Raw genomic sequence first — 21,321 nt, 5'->3', positions numbered from 1 at the left:
TATTATTATTATTATTATTATTATTGACTTATTGTATTATTGAATTGAATCTCTGAATCATTGTTTCATGACATCTTGTTATTTAGTGTCTGGTGTCTCTTCTCTCTCTCTCTTTCATCTTCTATCATCTCTCCAGACTCTGTCAGGCTGGTGAATGGGACTAGTCTGTGCTCAGGCAGACTGGAGGTGAAGTCTAACCAGTCTAACCAGTCTAACCAGTCTAACCAGCGGTGGTCCTCAGTGTGTGAAGATGACTTTGACCAGCAGGATGCAGAGGTGGTCTGTAGGGAGCTTGACTGTGGGGCTCCTTCAGTCCTCCAGGGGGCGCTCTATGGAGAAGTGGAGGCTCCAATGTGGACCAGAGAGTTCCAGTGTGGAGGCCATGAGTCTGCTCTGCTGGACTGTAGAAGCTCAGGCTCAGATAGAAACACCTGCTCACCTGGCAAAGCTGTTGGACTCACCTGCTCAGGTAGAAGAGGAGCTGCAGCTTTGATCTGGTTCATTTCTGTTCTACTGAAACTCACTTTGTTCTTTACTGACGACTCTCTTGTTTCTGTTCAGAACCTGTCAGGTTGGTGGGAGGAGTCAGTCGCTGTGCAGGAACACTGGAGGTGAAACTTCAAGGAGACTGGAGACCAGTATTTGACTCTGACTGGACCCTGAAGACAGCAGCTGTTGCCTGTAGAGATCTGGACTGTGGCTCTGCTGTTTCTACCAGACAGAGAGAGGAGTCCTCAGAGAGATCTGTGTGGATGATCTACTCTGACTGTGTTCACTCTGGATCTGCTCTGAGAGAGTGTTTAACATCATATTCCTCTTCCGTCATCGTGGATCTCACCTGCTCAGGTAAGCCCATCAGTGACATCATCTATGACATCATCTCTGACAGCAATGTTTCCAGTATGTTCCTTCCTCTGTCACAGTGACAGTCAGTGGGTTTCCTTTGGACTGAACTGTAAAGTTATCCAGGACAACGACATCCTGAAGTGTAGAGAGGTGGGCTTGTTCCTGGAAGCTTCAAAGCCTCCATAGACTGCTGAGCTCCACCTGAGAGGACACACCTGTCTGTCTGTCTGTCTGTCTGTCTGTCTGTCTGTCTGTCTGTCAGACCTGTGACATCACGTCATTATTCAGGGTCCATCTTGTTCAATGGAGGGTAAACCTGAACTTTCCTCATCTCTCTGTGTTTACAGACCTGCTCCTTCAGCCAATCATCTCTGTGTCCTCCTCAATGTACGGGGTCTCTGAGGCCCAGCAGCAGGAGGCTCGGGCGCTCAGGCGCTCCAACTTCACCGTCTCCTGCTCCATCCAGCCACAGTACCCAGGAGGCTCCTTCCAGCTCACCTTCACCTCCTCCAACTCAGCACACAACTACACCCAGCCAGCTGTCAATCACTCTGCCCACTTCCTGTTTCCTGCTGCAGAGCCCGCCCACCAAGGAAGCTACAGCTGTGTTTATCACCTCTATGTTTTTAATCATACCTTCTCCTCTGAGAGCCGTCTGCTCTCCATCACTGTCTTGGGTAAGCTGACTGTTTACATGCAGGTTTGAAGATGATTGGTCCAAACTGACTGAAGATGATCAGCTGACCACAGAGTCCATGTTGTTGTTGTTTGTGGAATGACTCTGTGACTCCTGTCATTGTGTTACACATGTCATATAGTAACCAAACCTAAACACAGTCTATCAAAGACAACAGCTAACAATCTACTGCAGGACAGAGCAGGTTTGGTTACCAGGATGACTCTGGTTCTCTGAGAACTGAAGCAGCTTCTGACGTGACCAACCACAAAGCTGCACTGCCACCACATCAGTCATAACACCCCTCAGCCCCCAACTCACCATTTTCAGGTGTAGTTCCTCCACCAATCAGAATCAAGAAGGGCGGTGTGCTCCGATACCTCACTCAGAGAACCAGGGTGATCCTGGAGACCAAACGCTGAGACAGTCGTTGACGTGTTAATGAGTGTCAGTGATTGTAGGTTTCAGGGTCAATGGAGCTGTTGGACTCATGATGTCGTGTGATGTGATGACTGTCCATGTGTTTCTTCAGATCCTTTACCTCTGATCATCAAATCCATCGTCCTGCTGCTGACTCTGCTGGTGGTGGACGTTGCCCTTTACTTCTACTGTAAGGTACTGACACACGTCTGTTGTTTAGACCAGCGACTGAAATGAAGCTCTCGCTCTGTGTTCAGTGAACTGAAGACAGGACTGTGTTGTCATGTCTCTCCAGGCCAACAGGGGGCGGATGCCGTGCAGACTGAAGAACACTGATCTGGATCATTAGAACCTGGGTGTTCCTGCAGCTGAAGAAGAAGAAGGAGCTCAGGGAGCAGAGTAGCTCCTCCAAGGAGCTCCTCTCACATCTAGATGGTTTCTACCACACAACCACCATCAGCTCCCTTTGATACGCATGTTCCCTTAAACCAGAAGGCTGAATATGATATCACATTATTACAGCCTGTCTTTCTTCCTCTCAACAATGTGTTGGTCTCTCCATACCTTCTGACTTCCTGTCTGTGGCTCTCAGCTCCAAGCCCATTGGTTCCCGCTGAAGACGTGAATCTTTAAAAACACCTCACAGATATAAAGTTTCATTGAAAACTAGACTTGAGAGCAGGTTTACCAGAGTCCAAGCAGAAAGCAAGGACTATCAGGATCAATGTTAATGTGATGTATTAGAATAAACATGAACCATTGACTTCTATCTTCTACATTCTGTAGAACGATTCTCAATGTTGACAATCTGTTGCTGTTTGTCCTTTAAACCATAGAATGAGCTTCATGACTTCACTTCAGCCTCCCTTGAGGTTCACATGGCTCTTTATTGTAGTGAGCAACATTTTGTCAACATTTATCTAAAAGATAATCATAATAATACAAATATGAACAACGTCCCGCTGTGATCAGCCCCTAAAAACTTTTTGATTTGAGATTCAGAAATTTGTACTATTTTGCTCATTGTTGTACTTAATCATTGTAGTTAATTATCTAATTAAGGATTTTTGATATTTCATAAGAATGCTATAATTAAGGATTTTTTATATTTCATAAGAATGCTATAATTAAGGATTTTTCTTGCTTTTTATAATTAGAGTGTTTTACTTAAATCAAATGCATTTTGCTTAGTTTTGTAATGAAGGATTTTACTTATTTCATTAGAATTTCGCTTATTGTTGTACTTCATTAATGTTGCAATCAAGGTATTTACACTTTTTCATAGTTAAGGGTTTTGCTTATTTCATAGAAACATTGTCATTATGGATTTAGCTTGTCTTTTTATAATCAAGGATTTTGCTCATTTCATGAGAATTTAACAAATGTTTGTACTTCGTAAATTGACTTAATTTTGTAATTAAGGAATTAAAAAAAATGAATAAAGGATTTGGCTTAAATCATGAGTTTCACTTGATTTTGTAATTAATGAATTTTCCTTTTTCATTAAGATTTTACAATATTATGTAATTAAGGATTAAGGATAAGGACTAAAGATTATTCTTATTAATAATTGTGTTTTGCTTAATTCATAAGTGTTCTTAATTTTCTAAATGAGGACTTTATTAATTTTATATTATTTATCAAGAACTTATTCCTGTTTTTTAAGATTTTAATAACTTTTGTGATAAAGGAATTTAATACAAAATATCCTAACTAATCAAACAATGTGGATGAAATATGAACACATATGTAAAACTAAACACACATACTAGTACAGCACAGATTTTATTACATGTCAAAAGAAAAGAAGAAGGTATAGTTGATTTGGTGAGTGCATTTGAATATTATGTAATGAAAGAGTACAGTGATTATACACAGATTTACACGGACGGTGCTAAGAAACCTGAGACAGGAGCAACAGCAGCTAAAGGAACCAGAATCAACAGAAGAACAACTGATAGTCTCGTTTACACAGTGGAGCTGGTGAATGCTCACTGAGAGGAGTGCTGAGCACAGGTTAGGCTCCTGTTAGCGTTCTGAAGGAACACAGGTTTTACAAGGTATGAATGAAAATGCAGGGATAAGGTTATCCTTTATTTTATTTTATTTTATTTTATTTTATTTTATTTTATTTTTGTGTGTTTTATTTTATTTTAGTTTAGTTTAGTTTAGTTTTGTTTTGTTTTGTTTTATTTTATTTTTGTTTGTTTTGTTTGGGGGTAAAGATTGGAAGTGTATTTTCTGATCCACACTCCGGAGCAGAAGGTGGCGGTAATGCGCCAAAAAGATGGATGTCAACCACTGTAAAAAATCAGAAGAAGAAGAAGAAGAAGAAGAAGAAGAAGAAGAAGAAGAAGAAGAAGGAATTCTCGAGGCGTACCTGAACGCAGCCTTAAGGGGGCGTGTCATGTGTGTTACCGTTACCTGGCAGACCGTTGCAGCAGCTCGTGAGAAGTTGTGGACCGAAAATAACTTGATGACGGAAAACTACCAACCGACCGGTTTGTGCTCCGGTGTTCGGTAAGTGTTAACATTTATATTACTATTATACTCTCTGACCGCCTACAACTTAACGTTAGCTTTCCTCCGACGGGAGGCTAGCTGACGTTAGCTTTCCTCCGACGGGAGGCTAGCTGACGTTAGCTTTCCTCCGACGGGAGGCTAGCTGACGCCTATCAGAACACATTTGATTGGCCGAGTAGCATCACGTGACATGGTTTACAACGCTTATGATTGGTCGGTGTGCTTTCTGGCCCTTCTGAACGAGTACCGTAAAGACTAGAGAAGCTGCGCCGTTTAAAATGTCTATAAGACGGCATCATGTGAATGTTAGCTGTACTGGAGACATTTTTACTTCAGTAAAACGAATGATTAACTTAATGAAAACATGACGAATATAATCTAAGACAAATAACATCCAAACAGATAAAGCTAGCTCAACTTTTATGTACTTTTCTAGTCAGTTCACATTATTTCGTCCACAGACACGTTACCTAGTGGCGAATCCTCCGTTGCTGTGAGGATTACCCATAATCCTTCGCTTCTACTACTCAGTGCAGGTACACATTTACAACAGCAGGTGGCAGTTTCCTCATTTATCAGATGATCCTTTTCTACTGTTACACATGTAGCTCTGGTGTTAAAGTTATATTAAAATAAGTCAGTTCATAATGAAGTCAGACGGAATAACTCAGTGAGGTAATTAAAAAAAATTATTATATATATATGATTAAATCTTTTCATATAGATATGAATACAGACAGAATAATTTTGTTATTGCACGGTGTATTTATATTATATTATTATTATATTGTACAGATTTGTAGTGTTGTGTGGTCATATTATTTAAAGTACTATTATGTTAAAGGATCTAATTTGTGTTATTGTTTTGTTTCTTGTAAATATTATTCAAACGTTCTAAAAAGCAGTCGGTAAACCTTATTTACTTTTCATCTCAACAAGTTGTCTGTGGTCAGTTATTTAAAACAGTGTTCTAAGTGACTAGATATTTTAGATCTATTCGATCTTTTAGATCTACTGCTAAGTTTGACAGTTTCTGTGTTTATTTAGAGGGTAGTATTCATTTAAACCTTCGTGGTGGTTACCTGAGGATACCAAACACCCCATCGTTCCAGTTTAAAGGTAACTTAGGTCTCCTCTGTAGACTGTTGGGGTGCTACACATGTAACATGTTCAGCTCTAATACTAACAGAGGTATAGCTTCCTTTGTGGACTAATACAGGTTATGCCTACTGTCCTTGAATGCATTACCTTCCACAAGTTTCCGTAGTGTAGTGGTTATCACGTTCGCCTCACACGCGAAAGGTCCCCGGTTCGAGACCGGGCGGAAACATTGTTTGCTTTTCATCATAAATGTTTAAATAAATATGGCGTCAGCCATCACTGTGATGACAATCTGTTGTTAAATATAATATGTTAATTTCTTGTCGTGCAGTTGGGGCGATAACGACACCCACAGAACCTCAGTTTAATCCACAACAATAGATAAAGTCATAATTACCGTAAGAGATGATAAAAGGTCCATCAAGTTAAAAGTAGAGTGACAACTGGTGAGTAGAAGAAGTGTGATACTTCAATAATGTTGATGATTTGGATGGGGATCGTTGTTGGATCTGTTTCCAGATGAGACGTTTACGTCAACATGCTGGAGAGAATCAGAGCTTTAGGACACGATCAAGGTAAATAATGTTATTATGACAACCGTGAATAATTACATGTTTAGACTGTCTTTCTCTGCAGTAAACTCACAAATGCAGCAGATTAGATATATTAGAATAAAATAATATGAATGTTTTTACAGAATTCCAACACAGGACAACGTTATTAATACTCAAGGTGGCCGTGACATACAAACACTTAAACCTTGTTTTCTCGGTATCTGGCCATTCATTCGTCAGATCGGGTCACATGGGTCTCCAGGCTCCTCCTCGTTAGTATAGTGGACAGTATCTCCGCCTGTCACGCGGAAGACCGGGGTTCGATTCCCCGACGGGGAGTAATATTTATTGTGTTTTTCACTATTTTTGAATGTATTTTCATGTTTTTGAAGAACCGGTGGATTGCTCCCTCCAGGTGGGGCCAGAGTGCCTACCGCAAGCAAAGGAGTTCAAGTATCTCGGGGTCTTCTTCACGAGGGAGGGTAGCTACTCCTTCGTGTCGAAAGGAGTCAGCTGAGGTGGTCCTGGCATCTAATCAGGATGCCTCTCGGGTGCCTCCCACTGGAGGTTTTCCGCACGCTGGAGGGATTATATCTCCCAGCTGGCCTGGGAACGCCTCAGGATCCCCCAGAATGAGCTGGAAGAAAGGGGAGAAACTTTTGCCTAATGTTGTACAGCAGGGGTCGGCAACCTTTGTGACATGGAGTGCCAGTTTGAAATGTTCTTCTCATCTAGTGTGCCATTATCAACAATAACGCAAGGTTAAATTATGACACAAAAACATTTCCAATATACCTGGAATTTTATTCTATCCATAGAGCACATCTCAAAACAATAACAGTATATCTGTATTCTTCACAAAATAGCCACATCAACATTTCAAAGACATGAACAAACAGCTACACATTTAAACTAAAACTAAGTGTCGGCTGAGGCAACATCAAATGATCAGATGCCTAGCAGACAGTCAGTGTGATCCCTGGCCCTGCTTTGACCCTGAGCTCTGTGATCTGGGGCTTGGGTTAGTTACTTTGAGATGCAAACATGCCTCAGAGTGCTCCGTTGTTAACCGACTGGGCTGAGCACGTGTGAGAACACCTGCTGACTTCTAGCTGACGTGAGAGAGAGAGATCAGTGAGCGGAGAGAGAGAGAGAGATCAGTGAGCGGAGAGAGAGAGAGATCAGTGAGCGGAGAGAGAGAGAGAGATCAGTGAGCGGAGAGAGAGAGAGAGATCAGTGAGCGGAGAGAGAGAGAGAGATCAGTGAGCGGAGAGAGAGAGAGATCAGTGAGCGGAGAGAGAGAGAGATCAGTGAGCGGAGAGAGGGAGAGATCAGTGAGCGGAGAGAGAGAGAGAGATCAGTGAGCGGAGAGAGAGAGAGAGATCAGTGAGCGGAGAGAGAGAGAGATCAGTGAGCGGAGAGAGAGAGAGAGAGATCAGTGAGCGGAGAGAGGGAGAGATCAGTGAGCGGAGAGAGAGAGAGAGAGAGAGATCAGTGAGCGGAGAGAGAAAGAGAGAGAGATCAGTGAGCGGCGTGAGAGAGAGAGAGAGATCAGTGAGCGGAGAGAGAGAGAGATCAGTGAGCGGAGAGAGAGAGAGAGAGAGAGATCAGTGAGCGGAGACAGAAAGAGAGAGATCAGTGAGCGGAGAGAGAGAGAGATCAGTGAGTGGAGCGATAGAGAGAGAGAGATCAGTGAGTGGAGCGATAGAGAGAGAGAGATCAGTGAGTGGAGCGATAGAGAGAGAGAGATCAGTGAGCGGAGAGAGAGAGAGAGAGAGATCAGTGAGCGGAGAGAGAGAGAGAGAGAGAGAGATCAGTGAGCGGAGAGAGAGAGAGAGAGAGATCAGTGAGCGGAAAGAAAGAGATCAGTAAGCGGCGTGAGAGAGAGAGAGAGAGAGAGAGATCAGTGAGTGGAGAGAGAGAGAGAGATCAGTGAGCGGAGAGAGAGAGAGATCAGTGAGTGGAGAGAGAGAGAGAGAGAGAGATCAGTGAGTGGAGAGAGAGAGAGAGAGATCAGTGAGTGGAGAGAGAGAGAGAGATCAGTGAGCGGAGAGAGAGAGAGAGAGAGAGAGATCAGTGAGTGGAGAGAGAGAGAGATCAGCGGACAGCGCGCTTGGTCACTCACTTTGATTTGAAATTCGCGCACCTGCAACCTAACTGACCAATGGCCACACTCCAACATCAAATGCACGCAGTGGTGTCCTCCGGGTCCTAGTGCCGAACCCTAAAGAAGCAGGACACAGTCACACATACAGGCAGTCAAACGCTCACAGACACAGAGGCAGATACTTTTATTTTGAAAACGGGACAGATAAAGTGAGGATCGTATTAACACCGAGGTGCCAGTGTTTAAGCCAAAGGTTGCCGACCCCTGTTGTACACTCAGGTAGTAGAAATTCAAAAGTTATCAGATAATAGTCCGATAAAAGAGGGTTCTGTGGAAAGACTATTAAATGTTCTATTTTAATAACTGTACACTCTGACAGAAGCCAATCTAATAATGAGATAAACACAGTACTAAGGCATCATTATCAACATCCACATGAATATTAAAGTCACCTACAATCATGACTTCATCTGTTTTAAAGACTTGATAAGAACTCTGACCTGGAGCCCGGTACACTATAACTCATAGAACTGGCTGTATTGTTTTCCAGGTTGGGTGTGAAAGACTAAGAAGCAGGCTTTCAAATGAGTTGTGATTTAGTTTAGGTTGAGGGTTTAATAATAGGCTTGAGTCAAAGATGGCTGCTACTCCACCTCCTGAGGAATGTGAGTATTAATTGTATTTGTTGTAGTGTATTAAATATATGATGCTGGGACGTCTGTCACTCAAAGGGGAAAACGGGGTCTCCTCACTTGTATGCAAGGTGAGAAACAGCGCCCCCAAAATCGCGCATGTGGCCAGAAATATATGACACCCGTAGTGATAAGAACTAGCATAGAGAATGAATGGAGGAAGTTAAGAGAGTTCAGCTCTGCTGTTGAAACCGTGAGATGTTTCTTAAGACGAGGATTAACTACATCTACTTTGAAGGACTGCGGTTCATGTTTATAATCTTACCAGTGAAGAAGTTTATGAAGTCATTACTACTGAAGTCTATTGGAACACACAGCTCAACGGAGCCGAGACGCTCTGTCCGCAGTACAGGATATCTGTTCGGTTCCTGAACGCACCGTCACCGAGTTTCCGTAGTGTAGTGGTTATCACGTTCGCCTAACACGCGAAAGGTCCCCGGTTCGAGACCGGGCGGAAACACATTTTTGCTTTTCAAAAGAAGTCAAGATATAATTATCTGAAATTGTAGTTAAATTCCAAAACATGGATGTTTTGAGTTCGACAGATTACATATTGAAAACATATTTTTCTGCAGGAATACCACAAAAGTACACCAACAAAACGTTAAATAAACATGTACAGACGTTAGATAGATGTATAACACTCTTTTTTATAAGCGGTTCCTGAACGCATCACTCTCACAGCGTTTCCGTAGTGTAGTGGTTATCACGTTCGCCTCACACGCGAAAGGTCCCCGGTTCGAAACCGGGCGGAAACACATTTGCTTCTTTTTTTTTTATCACAATACCTTGTTCCCGTTCCAGCTTAGCCGTTCATAAAGTGACTCATTGTGGAGGGATATCTTACGAACACCGTCGCGTATCGTACTTTTTCATGCGAAGTCAAGTTACTGCTCTCTGACGAAATTTGCATATCTGCTTCCGGTTATGCCAGAAGGACTTCAAAATAAAGGACCCGAAACTCATGGTTTAAACATGTGTTTCTCTCTGTTGTCGTGGGTGTAATTTATCAAAACATTGAAACAGCGCCCTTGTCCCTTAGACCCCCATGCTATGGTTAAAAACGGTACCGCACCCTGTACGTGTATCGCAGTTAAATTGCATTTATTCGTTGTTTTTACTGTTTTCTTTAGGTTACCAAGATATTTACAGCTATTAAGATCCCTGAAGACCCGCTACGACCTCCACATGGTAGGACTAACTTTACATATTGTTTATACTGAATATCAAATACTACAGGCACGACTCAGTCAACACAATCTTCAGATATGACTCATAATACTACAGTCTTGGGATGTATTTCCTCCAAAAATAAAACAATATTTATAATAAGAAAAAAGCTCTGAGCTAAGGAAACCATACTGAAGAAGTATTACTTGCTAATACAAGTATCTCAGGAGTGGATATCATTAAAAAAAACCAGTAAACTGTGACGTTACGTTTTCTTCTCACACACAGACGTTGTGATTGTTGTTTATTGTGCTTGTTAATAATCACAGAAACACTCACATTCTACAGCAGCAGCAGTGTCTCAACACAGAATATAATGCTGAGATCATTCATCTTCAGAGTTTACATGAACGTCCACCTGGACTCAAAAAGGAACCGACTAGAGTTGGTTGGTTAAACACAACACACACAGAATTGATATGTGTTCTATCACAAATATCTAAATATGTAATAAGACAAAATGAAGAATCACAAGAACAGAATAGTATTACATGTTGTAAACTGTTACGTCCTCAAACTAAAATAACAAAACATGAGGTTTGGAGTCAAACCCTGCTTATTTTAAATATTTAAATACTTATTGAACGTATCCAGCTGTGTGTAATAGTACACAGACTTTGGAGGGGAAAATGATTTATTAAAAATGATTTATTCATCTATTTATTTTGTAACATTTGTGTAGCTTGTTGTCTGTAGCTGCAGTAACTGCTGTGGCAGAAGCACCACCATTAAGTTGTGGCTGAAATGAAGAGAAGAGACGTAGTTGATGGAGCAGCAACCAGCGGGAGGTGTTTTAATGAGCACATGTGTTAGTTCTAGTTTTAAAGTACTTTTCACTTTACTTGAGTATTTATTTAATAACTTTTAATACATTTTCAGATTTCATATTAAAACATGATGAAGTAAAAATGATCATGTATTATAGATTGAACTGAAAGCAATAAATAAAGTCATTAAAACCATTTCCATCTTCACCAGTGATGAAGATATTCATAAAGCTGGAGCTAGTTTTAACTACTTTATACACAGAATATTAAGGCTGTATGCTACTTAATAATACATCATAGTTTATTAGTTGATTTGAAGAAGGTACATAAAATGGAAATACTCAAGTAAAGTAGGCTACAAGTACTTCAAAATGTACACAATTTTCTACTTGTACTTTTGGTACTTTGATGCTAGTACTACTTTTAACTTGTAACAGAGTATTGTGACAGTGTGGCTTTACTATTTTTAAAGGATTTCTTCCGCCGCTGTGGGATCCTGAGACTCCTATGAAGAGATGGTTTCAGGTCCCCCCCCCCCCCCCCGCTGCATATAGAGTACAGTACAGATGTTACGGTGCAGCTGATGGGGATCAGGTCTGATGAGAGCCTTTGATCTGTTGGCCTTAATGTAAATGAAGCGCTCCCTGTGTTTGGGTTCTCTGAGGCTCTCTAGTCCAGAGTGTAGATGTTCTCCTGGACTGGTCTCCTCATCCGGATCTCATAGATGATGTGAGGAGGCTCTTCAGAGGAGAAGCTGGAGGAGAGAGTCAGAGGTAAGCAGAAGTTCTGTCACTTCAACAAACATAGACGGAGAATAAGTAGTATTGTTATTATAAGTATTATTATTATACCTATTCCAATAATAAGTAGTATTATGAATATAAATATTATTATATGTATTATTATAAGTATTATTATTATACCTATTCCAATAATAAGTATTATTTTTAATATAAGTATTATTAATATTATAATTATTATTATATGTATTATTATTATCTGTATTATTAATATTGTAATTTATTATTATTATTATACCTATTCCCATATTTTGGGATTCATCTGAGGCCACCATTTTAATGATAATTATAATTATTTCAGAAATATATATTTTTTGTAAAACTGCCAATATTTTAAATCTACATGGTTGATTTGTTGCCTCAAATATGATCAGAAGTGATGCTAAGATACGAAATTGATAAATAAAGAATATCATTTTAAAAAATGTTGTGTTCGGACCGTTGTTCGCCTTCCTTCGGACTACGGGAACAAAAGCTTGAGCTGCCGTCGCTGAGTCACGCTGAAGCGCCGGTTAGCATCGTAGCTAGGCTAACGTTAGCAGTTAGCAGCCTGTAGCCAATCGGAGGCAGAGTACAGGGTCGGGTCTTCCCGCACACGTGCAGAGCGGTAACCTCTTCACGTTCATTCTCTTAATTTGTTACAAACTAAAATCTCACATATTGCACCTTTTTCAGTAAAATATCTGAATACTTTTTGCTTCTTTAACTTCTTAAATCTTTAATAACCGTCGTCTGCTCTCCGTTCGTCTCACTGTCTCGGTCGACTTCTTGCTGCGATGCTCCTAAACTTTCCCACAATGCATCGCTCGTCATTAGCTCGCCAAAATGTGAGATGGCAGTATTGAACAGCCCGTGTTTAACTCACCATCCGGTTTTTAAGGCTCTTCTGTGTATTCCACCTGGAGAAGGAAACGAGATCTGAGTGTGTTTCACATTTAGTTTGAACTTCCACCGAAGGAACAGAAGAGAAACCGTACGTTTGAAGGCCAGGAAGAGGAAAACCGCCCCCAAGATGAACAACACAGTGAGGGAGAGAGAGAGGACGGGAACGTTGATGTGGAGAGAGAGAGACGGTAGAGAGTCCTCCAGCTGACATAAGAGAGAGAGAAAGTTCCTTAAATATCAAACTATAAATGGGATATTTATGTCCAATATGATGAATAAGATTTAAAGCCATCAGGAGAGCGAGACGCTGTAAGAGTCGTGGTCGCTCACTGTGATGGTGTCGGAGCGCAGCAGGGTGGAGTTCCTCCTCAGAAGGTCCAGCTGAGACGACAACAGCGTTTTCCAGTTTACTGCATCGAGAGAGACGCAAAACAACTTTGAAATAAACTTGTGATTTGTGCTTTTAATTACTGCTGATTGGACGGAAACTCAGTGAATCTGCAACTTATCTAAAGAGCTCCACAAACAATCAAAGTTTGATTTACACCTCAGCAAGTCTGCGACTTGTAAGTCGGTTTAAAATGTGTACAAAAGTTAGTCCGGTACAACCGTCACCGTTGCAACATTCACGTGAAAAAATGGCCGCCGCTCTGACCATCGTGCTGTTTTGATTTGAAGGCGAAATGTCGGTTCTACTTCGATCATATTTCTACGGTGGAACGTTCGGGGTCTCTGGGACCGGCAGGTAGATCCGTGGCTCACCTGTGGAGGCCGACGGCTCCGTGACTCGACCGGTCGTTGCTGATGTCGTTGTCGTTGGAGGAGGAGAACTGGTGAGTGGAGCTGAGGAGGAAAAGAACAGATTAATACTTCCTGATACACTTTCAATGTTCAGTAATGGAGGACAAACTCACCTTTGACCACTCTCAGGTTCATGATCACCTTCTTGTCGTTGAAGATCCCGTCCACGTCCACCCTGCAGCAGTACGGCCCGCTATCCGTACGCCTCACGTTCACGATGTCCAGGTCCATCTGTCCGTCCAGGACGTCCCCCGTCAGCCGGTAACGTTCCGCCACCTGCAGCATCGGGGGGGGGGTCAGGGTTAGAGCACCGTCACTTTGATGATCCAGGATGAGCATCACTCATTGGTGGACTGATGTTTTGAAGCCTTAAGTTCGCCATGTTGTTTTTCTGCAACCAGTGAACAGGAAGTGACCATATATGGACTGAGGAGGAGTGACGTAGAGACGCCGTATACGTCTCTGGTAGAGACCTGTCAATCACAGTAAGCCCCGCCCCTAAATCATCCCCTGCTTTCTGGTCTGTTTGACTCTAAATGGAGCATAATGTACTAAATGAACATCATGCTGTATTGAAGAAGACTGTAAACTAGAGATTGAGACCATAAACTCATGTTTACAATGTTTACTGAGGGAATAAATCAAGAGGGAAGTAGAGTCATTTTAGACTAGACTTCTATACAACCAGAGGAGTCGCCCCCTGGATCTTTTGCTTCTCGTCTGACCTTAGAGACGACGCCGTGCTCGTCCGTCTGCACCAGGATGTTGTTGCACCAGAAGGTCCCGCAGCCGCGGCCCCAGCAGACCCGACTCAGACCGAAACGCTTCACAGAGTACTGACAGGACAGAGAGGCCACGCCCCCCTCCACCACTTTAAAGCCGCAAACGGACGAAAACTGTCCACCTGCAGCGCAGACGTACACACAGAGTGAACGATGGAAATATGAACTTTATATTCATAATCAAGCAGTAAATATATTCACTATATATTTATATACAAGCAGTAAATATATTCACTATATATTTATATACAAGCAGTAAATATATTCACTACATATTTATATACAAGCAGTAAATATATTCACTACATATTTATATACAAGCAGTAAATATAGTCACCATATATTTATATACAAGCAGTAAATATATTCACTATATATTTATATACAAGCAGTAAATATATTCACTATATATTTATATACAAGCAGTAAATATATTCACTACATATTTATATACAAGCAGTAAATATATTCACTACATATTTATATACAAGCAGTAAATATATTCACTACATATTTATATACAAGCAGTAAATATATTCACTACATATTTATATACAAGCAGTAAATATATTCACCATATATTTATATACAAGCAGCAAACGTCCCGCTTGTTTGTTACAATTTCTTAAGTAAAAGTACTAATACCACAGAGTAAAAGTACTCTTATTACTATAAAAGTACTAATACCACAGTGTAAAAGTACTTTGTTACAGTAAAAGTACTAATACTGCACATTACAAATACTCTTTTACAGTAAAAGTAATGATGTCAAACAGTAAAAATACTCCGTTACAGTAAACATTGAGCGTCATCATGACAGAGAGCCCAAAGTGACACCGAATGATTTTGCAGGAAAAACGACTTTAACCATCGAAATAGTTTCACATTAATGTTTCTCTCTCATGACTTCTATTGTTTCAGCTGTAAAAGTAAATATAGTGCAGTAAAAAGTACAACATTTCCCTCTGAGATGTAGTGGAGTAGATGTAGCATGAAAAGAAAAGACTCAAGCAAAGTACAAGTGCCTCAAATTTGTACTTAAGTAGAGTAAATATACTTAGTTACACTCCAGCACTGTTGTGTTGTGATGTCAGCAGTTTGTCTCACCTGACAGGATGAAGAGGAAGATGATGAAGGTCTGAGGCGTTCGACAGCAGCGAGTCGAGACGGCGGCCATCCTGTGAGTGTGTGTGTGTGTGTGTGTGTGTGTGTGTGTGTGTGTGTGTGTGTGTTCATTGTCCAGTTAAACCACAACACAGTGCGTCTCTGTGACGGCGCTGAGGGCAGGGCCAGAGACACACTGTGTTTGTGTGACGTCTCAATGATGAACTCTTCATTGATTCATTCAATAAGTCACTAATGTTTACTTTCAGTGTGTCGATCTTTGTGGGGGGAAGCCTGGAAAAGATTTGATCTGTCCAGTTCTGTTTCTGTTCATAACCACAATGACGTAGTATCTACGGTCACTCACTCTCCAGGATGGCATGTCATTTAAGAAAAGTTAACATAAACCAGAGGGGCCATATAGGGGCCTCGTTAGCTAGCTAGCTTGACCATCTCTAGAGCTGGCCACTTAGTTAGCATTTCCAGAGCTGGCTAGTTAGCTAGTTAGCTTATCCATCTCCAGATCCAACATCCAGCGTGACCATCTTCATAGCCTTACTTAGCTAGCCAGCTTGCCCACCTCCAGAGCTACTAAGCTACCCAGCTTGCCCATCTCCAGACCTACTAAGCTAGCCAGCTTGCCCACCTCCAATGCTACTTAGCTAGCTACCCTGACCACCTCCAGAGCTAGCTAGTTAGCTAGCCAGTCTGACCACCTCCAGAGCTACGTATTAAGGTAGCTTGACCATCCCCAGAGTTGGCTTCTTGCTTAAATAGCTTGACCATCTCCAGGGCTGGCTAGTTAGCTTGCTAGCTTGAACATCTTCTAGCGTAAGGCAGAGAGACCGTACACCCACTGTTGGGCTGATTTTCTGTAACCAGTGTAGCATGAATGCATGGAGGGATTAGCATGGTAGCTCGCTAACTAGCCGGCACACACTCTTGTCACAGCGTAGGACAGCATTGGAAAGCACACTATCGCCAGATGACGACTTTGTTTTGATTGTTTTCTGTAACCAGTGTAGCATTAAAGCATGGTGCAAATACACAGGAAGTATTTGTATAACTTTAAGAGGCTGGTTGGATGTGAACTTGCCTGTGAATAATCTTGTTTTTTGTTGTTGTTTTGTTTTCAAATATAAACTAACTAAACGTACTAATGTAAATAATCCATCAAGCATTTTGAATGCTATTTTGTTTTGGTTACTCTGAAAAATAAAACATGCAATACATGTCAATACAATGTTTCCTAATTTGCGTTGGACTACTTAAGTAAACCTTATATTTATCCGTTAAACTTAATCTTAATTAATGACGTTTTTGGGAAGACTTAAATTAAGTGTGTCTCTCTGCTGATGAATGAAAAGAAAAACAAAAATAGAACCATTTTAGGAGTATGAACAGACGGTCGGTTTTCACTGATGGAGGGAAATACTGGACTACAAAAGGACTTTGTATCTGTAACACACACACACACACACACACACACACACACACACACACACACTGACGCTGGTTGTGTAGAGATGTCGCAGAAACACAGACGACTCATTATTCACACCAAATATTTCAAGTTTTTTACCCTCCTACGTCTCTGTTTCTCCACCAAACTGTCAAACCCGAGAGGCTTTTACTTTTCAGGTGTTTTAATTTAACCATAAGATGATTAACTTTGAGGAATACAACTTTACAACATCGGAGCCACGGGGACTCCTGGTGATCGAGAAAAAATAAATGTTTAACAAGATTGTGTTGTTTTTTTTATGGAGGAAAATCTAAAGAAAATAATAGTATTGCAGTTTGTTTACTCACAGAGTACTACAGTATTACAGTTTGTTTACTCACAGAGTACTACATTACATTACAGTCATTTAGCAGACGCTTTTATCCAAAGCGACTTACAATTCAGTATCTATTTACCGTAGAGGCAGCTACGGGAGACATTTTGGGGTTAAGTGTCTTGCTCAAGGACACATTGACATGAGACTAGCTGGAGCCGGGGATTGAACCGCCGACCCTCTGATTGAAAGGCGGCCCTGCTCTCCACTTAGCCACTTAGCCACGATACTACAGTATTACAGTTTGTTTACTCACAGAGTACTACAGTATTACAGTTTGTTTACTCACAGAGTACTACAGTATTACAGTTTGTTTACTCACAGAGTACTTCCACGTAGGAGGAAATGGGTGTGGTTTATTATCAGCTGGACTCTGTTCAGTTGTTGATAAAGACAGTCAGAGGACAGTGAGCCGGTAGTAAAGACTTGTGTCACCTGATCATGATTCGCAAAACAAACAGGAGAGGAATCGAGTACCATGAAGCTGAAAAACAGCACTTGAAGCTGGAGGATTTGAGAAATACTAGAGTGATTAACAGATACCTCTACAAAGTAAACATCCCGGCGTACCCTCAACCAGAGTTTCATGTGTGTCGTCTGAAACACGACACGGACGGATGGGGATTACATGGCATCAAGAGGGACGAGGGCTTCAAGAACCCGGACCAAGATGGTCTGCTGTGGTGGAGTCTGGATGTGGGACCTGAAGAGATCACATCAGCTGAGAGGAGGCTCCTGGAGACCACCTACCCGGACCAGACGGAGGAGCAGGCCCAGAGGCAGCAGAGCTTCCTGGGGACGTTCGCTACCTCTCCGGCCTTCAAGAGGACCTCCAGGCTGGGCTCGTACCGCTTCACCTTCGACCTGGAGGAGGTGCTGAAGGCCTACAGCGAGCAGGTACCGAGGGTCTCAAACATCTTATGATCAAACATCTCATGATCAAACATCTCATGATCAAACATCTCATGATCAGACAGCCAGAATTGCAGTTTAACCAGAGATTGTTTATATGTGAAGACACATGTCTTTGTGTGACGAGGCTCAGTAGAGGAAGGGGCTGACTGGAGGGGTCAATGGGGAGCTTGAAACTGATTAATTGTTATAATGTAAATACCTGATGTTCCTCCCCACTGTGTGCTGAGATGCTTATAAGCAGGAGAGACACTGGATTCTTGTCTGATTCCTCCTGCAGTCTGTATGACGGGAGAATAAACACTTTAAAGACAGACTTCTTTCCTCAAAATGTTTCTTGTTTCAGTATTCAGTATTATAGAACTCACTCGGTACCATTGAATAGTTTTTTTCCACCACACTGTCAACATCAGCTCTTTCCTCAGTTCATTACGGGTGAATTATTTTAGTGGTCGTCCATCAAAACCTTTTTCATTGTCGTCAGTGTTGCTCCGATCAGCCACCTGTCATGCGGATGTATACGACCCGCCTGTACAAACAGGAAGTGATGTACGCCGTGCTGGTCCACAGTCCGGCCAATCAGGACGAGTTCTCAGAATATCCTTTGCTGCCCGACGACCCAAAAGCTGTCTGTGCTTATAAAGATGACTGTTTCATCTGGAGGTCTGAGGCCATGTGTGAGACACATAGGTGAGTATTAACCACAGACACTGAACTATCCTACTTTTATTACAAACGCCTGAACTAACCACACACACTGACCTGTCCTACTTTTATTACAGACACCTGAAGTAACCACAGACACTGAACTGTCCTACTGTTATTACAGACACTGAACTAACCACAGACACTGACCTGTCCTACTGTTATTACAGACACTGAACGAACCACAGACACTGACCTGTCCTACTGTTATTACAGACACCTGAACGAACCACAGACACTGAACTGTCCTACTGTTATTACAGACACCTGAACTAACCACAGACACTGACCTGTCCTACTGTTATTACAGACACCTGAACTGCCCACAGACGCTGACCTGTCCTACTGTTATTACAGACACTGAACTAACCACAGACACTGACCTGTCCTACTGTTATTACAGACACCTGAACGAACCACAGACACTGAACTGTCCTACTGTTATTACAGACACCTGAACTAACCACAGACACTGACCTGTCCTACTGTTATTACAGACACCTGAACTGCCCACAGACGCTGACCTGTCCTACTGTTATTACAGACACCTGAACTGCCCACAGACGCTGACCTGTCCTACTGTTATTACAGACACTGAACGAACCACAGACACTGACCTGTCCTACTGTTATTACAGACACCTGAACGAACCACAGACACTGACCTGTCCTACTGTTATTACAGACACCTGAACGAACCACAGACACTGAACTGTCCTACTGTTATTACAGACACCTGAACTAACCACAGACACTGACCTGTCCTACTGTTATTACAGACACCTGAACTGCCCACAGACGCTGACCTGTCCTACTGTTATTACAGACACCTGAACTGCCCACAGACGCTGACCTGTCCTACTGTTATTACAGACACCTGAACTAACCACAGACGCTGACCTGTCCTACTGTTATTACAGACACCTGAACTACCCACAGACACTGACCTGTCCTACTGTTATTACAGACACCTGAACTACCCACAGACACTGACCTGTCCTACTGTTATTACAGAACCTGGATGTGTTGGATTCCAGTCATCTCTCTATAGTTTCCATGCAGTAATATTCAGCCTATAGATGAAATTAGTGAAAGGGTTCAATTGTTTTTTTGTCTCTGTTTGTTTTTGTCTGCTACGTCCTGAGACGTGATGAAAAGCAGATGACAGCTGTGGGTTTGTGCTACTATCAGTATTATGTGTGGGATAATGTTGCTGTCGCTCTGCATGTGGACGACCAGGTACTTTCACCACTTCTTCCTACTCTTAACAGACAGTCCCATCCTCTTTTTAGTCTTTGTTGTTTCTTCTTTTCTGTCCAGTTCTGGGCAGATTTGTGCATTTATGACGGACTCAAATATATTTCAGGGGTCAGTTTGATTTTATTTCTGCAGCTTTTCTCAGGTGAACTGTAGCCAACATGTGAACTTCAATATTTTTGTTCTTTTTCTGCATTAGGTGCTGAACTTTGATGCCGGCCGACTGAGAGAGAACCTCAAGTTCTGCTGCGCAGAAAAGGTTGGACTGATACGTGGTGTCGAATTTGAAGAGTTCTCAGAAGCTGAAGAGGCTGTTCAGAGATTGTGGCCTGACAACCCGTCACCACTGGAGAAAGAAGAAGACCCAAAATAATGAACTGTCAAATACAACAATGAAGAAATATATTCAAATCAGAGTCAGCGTTGTTCTTTTTATAGGAATCATAAGCTTGAGCTACAATAGTCGGGTCGTATGTTTATAGATAGATAAATACTTTATTCATCCTGCAAGGGGAAATGTGTTCATTACAGCAGCAAAACATATACTAAAGCAATTCAAGCAACAAAAATATGAAGTATTAAAATGCACAATATATACAATAAAAATAACAGAGTAACAAATATTAAATATAAAAAATGCTAAACAGTAGTGCCAGCAGCAAACAAGAGTTATAGTCATGTGATTGATCTGGCCTGAGGTGATTTATTATAGAGTCTTATAGCAGGAATGTTCTCCTGTGTCTGTCCTTGTGACAGCGGCGCTGGATCAGTCTGTCCCTACAGTAGGTGGTGCAGAGGGTGGTCCAGGTTATCCAAAAGGGATGATAGTTTCTTCAGTGTCCTCCTCTCCACCACCTGTTCCAGATAGTCTTGTTTACAGCCGATGATGGAGCCGGCCTTCTTAACCGGTTTAAGTCTGTTGGTGTCTCCGGCTCCAGTGCTGCTCCCCCAGCAGACTACGGAGAAGTACAGTGCACTGACCTCAACAGACTGGTAGAACATCTCCAACATCTTGCTGCACACGTTGAAGGATCCAAGTTTCCTCAAGAAAAAGAGTCGACTCATCCCCTTCTTGTACACAGCGTTGATGTTGGTCTTCCAGTTCAGTCTGTTGTTTATGGAGACACCCAGGACCTTGTCCTCCTCCACCATGTCCACGTCCTCTCCCAGAACTCTCAGTGGCTGTGGAGCCGTCGTCCTCCTCCTGAAGTCGACCACCATCTCTCTGGTCTTGGCCACGTTCAGAAGCAGGTGATTTCTACCGGCCCACTCCACAAAGTCATCCACTACTGCCCTGTACTCCTCCTCCCGTCCGTCCCTCA

At 42.0% G+C, this 21,321-nt stretch overlaps 2 protein-coding genes and 4 non-coding genes across 7 annotated transcripts; 5 read left to right on the top strand and 1 right to left on the bottom strand.

Annotated features, from left to right (window-relative positions):
• Window positions 1–5,722: 5,722 nt before the first annotated feature.
• On the top strand, window positions 5,723–5,795 carry trnav-cac (transfer RNA valine (anticodon CAC)). The gene has a single exon. It is a non-coding gene; the product is annotated as a tRNA-Val (tRNA).
• Window positions 5,796–6,387: 592 nt separating this feature from the next.
• trnad-guc (transfer RNA aspartic acid (anticodon GUC)) lies at window positions 6,388–6,459 on the top strand. Its single transcript has one exon. It is a non-coding gene; the product is annotated as a tRNA-Asp (tRNA).
• A 2,847-nt stretch (window positions 6,460–9,306) lies between these two features.
• On the top strand, window positions 9,307–9,379 carry trnav-aac (transfer RNA valine (anticodon AAC)). Its single transcript has one exon. It is a non-coding gene; the product is annotated as a tRNA-Val (tRNA).
• A 225-nt stretch (window positions 9,380–9,604) lies between these two features.
• trnav-cac (transfer RNA valine (anticodon CAC)) lies at window positions 9,605–9,677 on the top strand. Its single transcript has one exon. It is a non-coding gene; the product is annotated as a tRNA-Val (tRNA).
• A 689-nt stretch (window positions 9,678–10,366) lies between these two features.
• On the bottom strand, window positions 10,367–15,816 carry timd4 (T cell immunoglobulin and mucin domain containing 4). The gene is made up of 8 exons (XM_068731690.1): window positions 15,292–15,816; window positions 14,128–14,306; window positions 13,516–13,678; window positions 13,364–13,444; window positions 12,932–13,011; window positions 12,694–12,805; window positions 12,582–12,615; window positions 10,367–11,670 (listed from the first exon to the last, which is right to left on the bottom strand). The coding sequence occupies exons 1-8, from the start codon at window positions 15,359–15,361 to the stop codon at window positions 11,586–11,588; spliced, it is 804 nt and encodes a 267-aa protein (XP_068587791.1). The 5' UTR covers window positions 15,362–15,816; the 3' UTR covers window positions 10,367–11,585.
• A 1,712-nt stretch (window positions 15,817–17,528) lies between these two features.
• Window positions 17,529–20,410, top strand: LOC137888324 (uncharacterized). 2 transcript variants are annotated; one of them, XM_068731703.1, is made up of 3 exons: window positions 17,529–18,023; window positions 18,523–18,728; window positions 20,199–20,287. In XM_068731703.1, exons 1-3 carry the CDS (start codon window positions 17,568–17,570, stop codon window positions 20,203–20,205), a joined length of 669 nt encoding a protein of 222 aa, XP_068587804.1. In that variant the 5' UTR covers window positions 17,529–17,567; the 3' UTR covers window positions 20,206–20,287. The 2 variants fall into 2 exon arrangements, with proteins under 2 accessions (XP_068587804.1, XP_068587805.1); XM_068731704.1 differs by lacking the exon at window positions 18,523–18,728 and having other exon boundaries at window positions 20,199–20,410.
• The last annotated feature ends 911 nt before the right edge of the window (window positions 20,411–21,321 follow it).

Source organism: Cebidichthys violaceus, unplaced genomic scaffold (assembly GCF_023349555.1).
Source record: "Cebidichthys violaceus isolate CVI_PGR_0920_01 unplaced genomic scaffold, fCebVio1.0.p SCAF_53, whole genome shotgun sequence".
In the NCBI taxonomy this organism is placed as follows: domain Eukaryota; kingdom Metazoa; phylum Chordata; class Actinopteri; order Perciformes; family Stichaeidae; genus Cebidichthys; species Cebidichthys violaceus.
The sequence above is the reverse complement of the archived record's forward strand: the minus strand, read 5'-3'. Positions and strand labels throughout refer to the sequence as shown.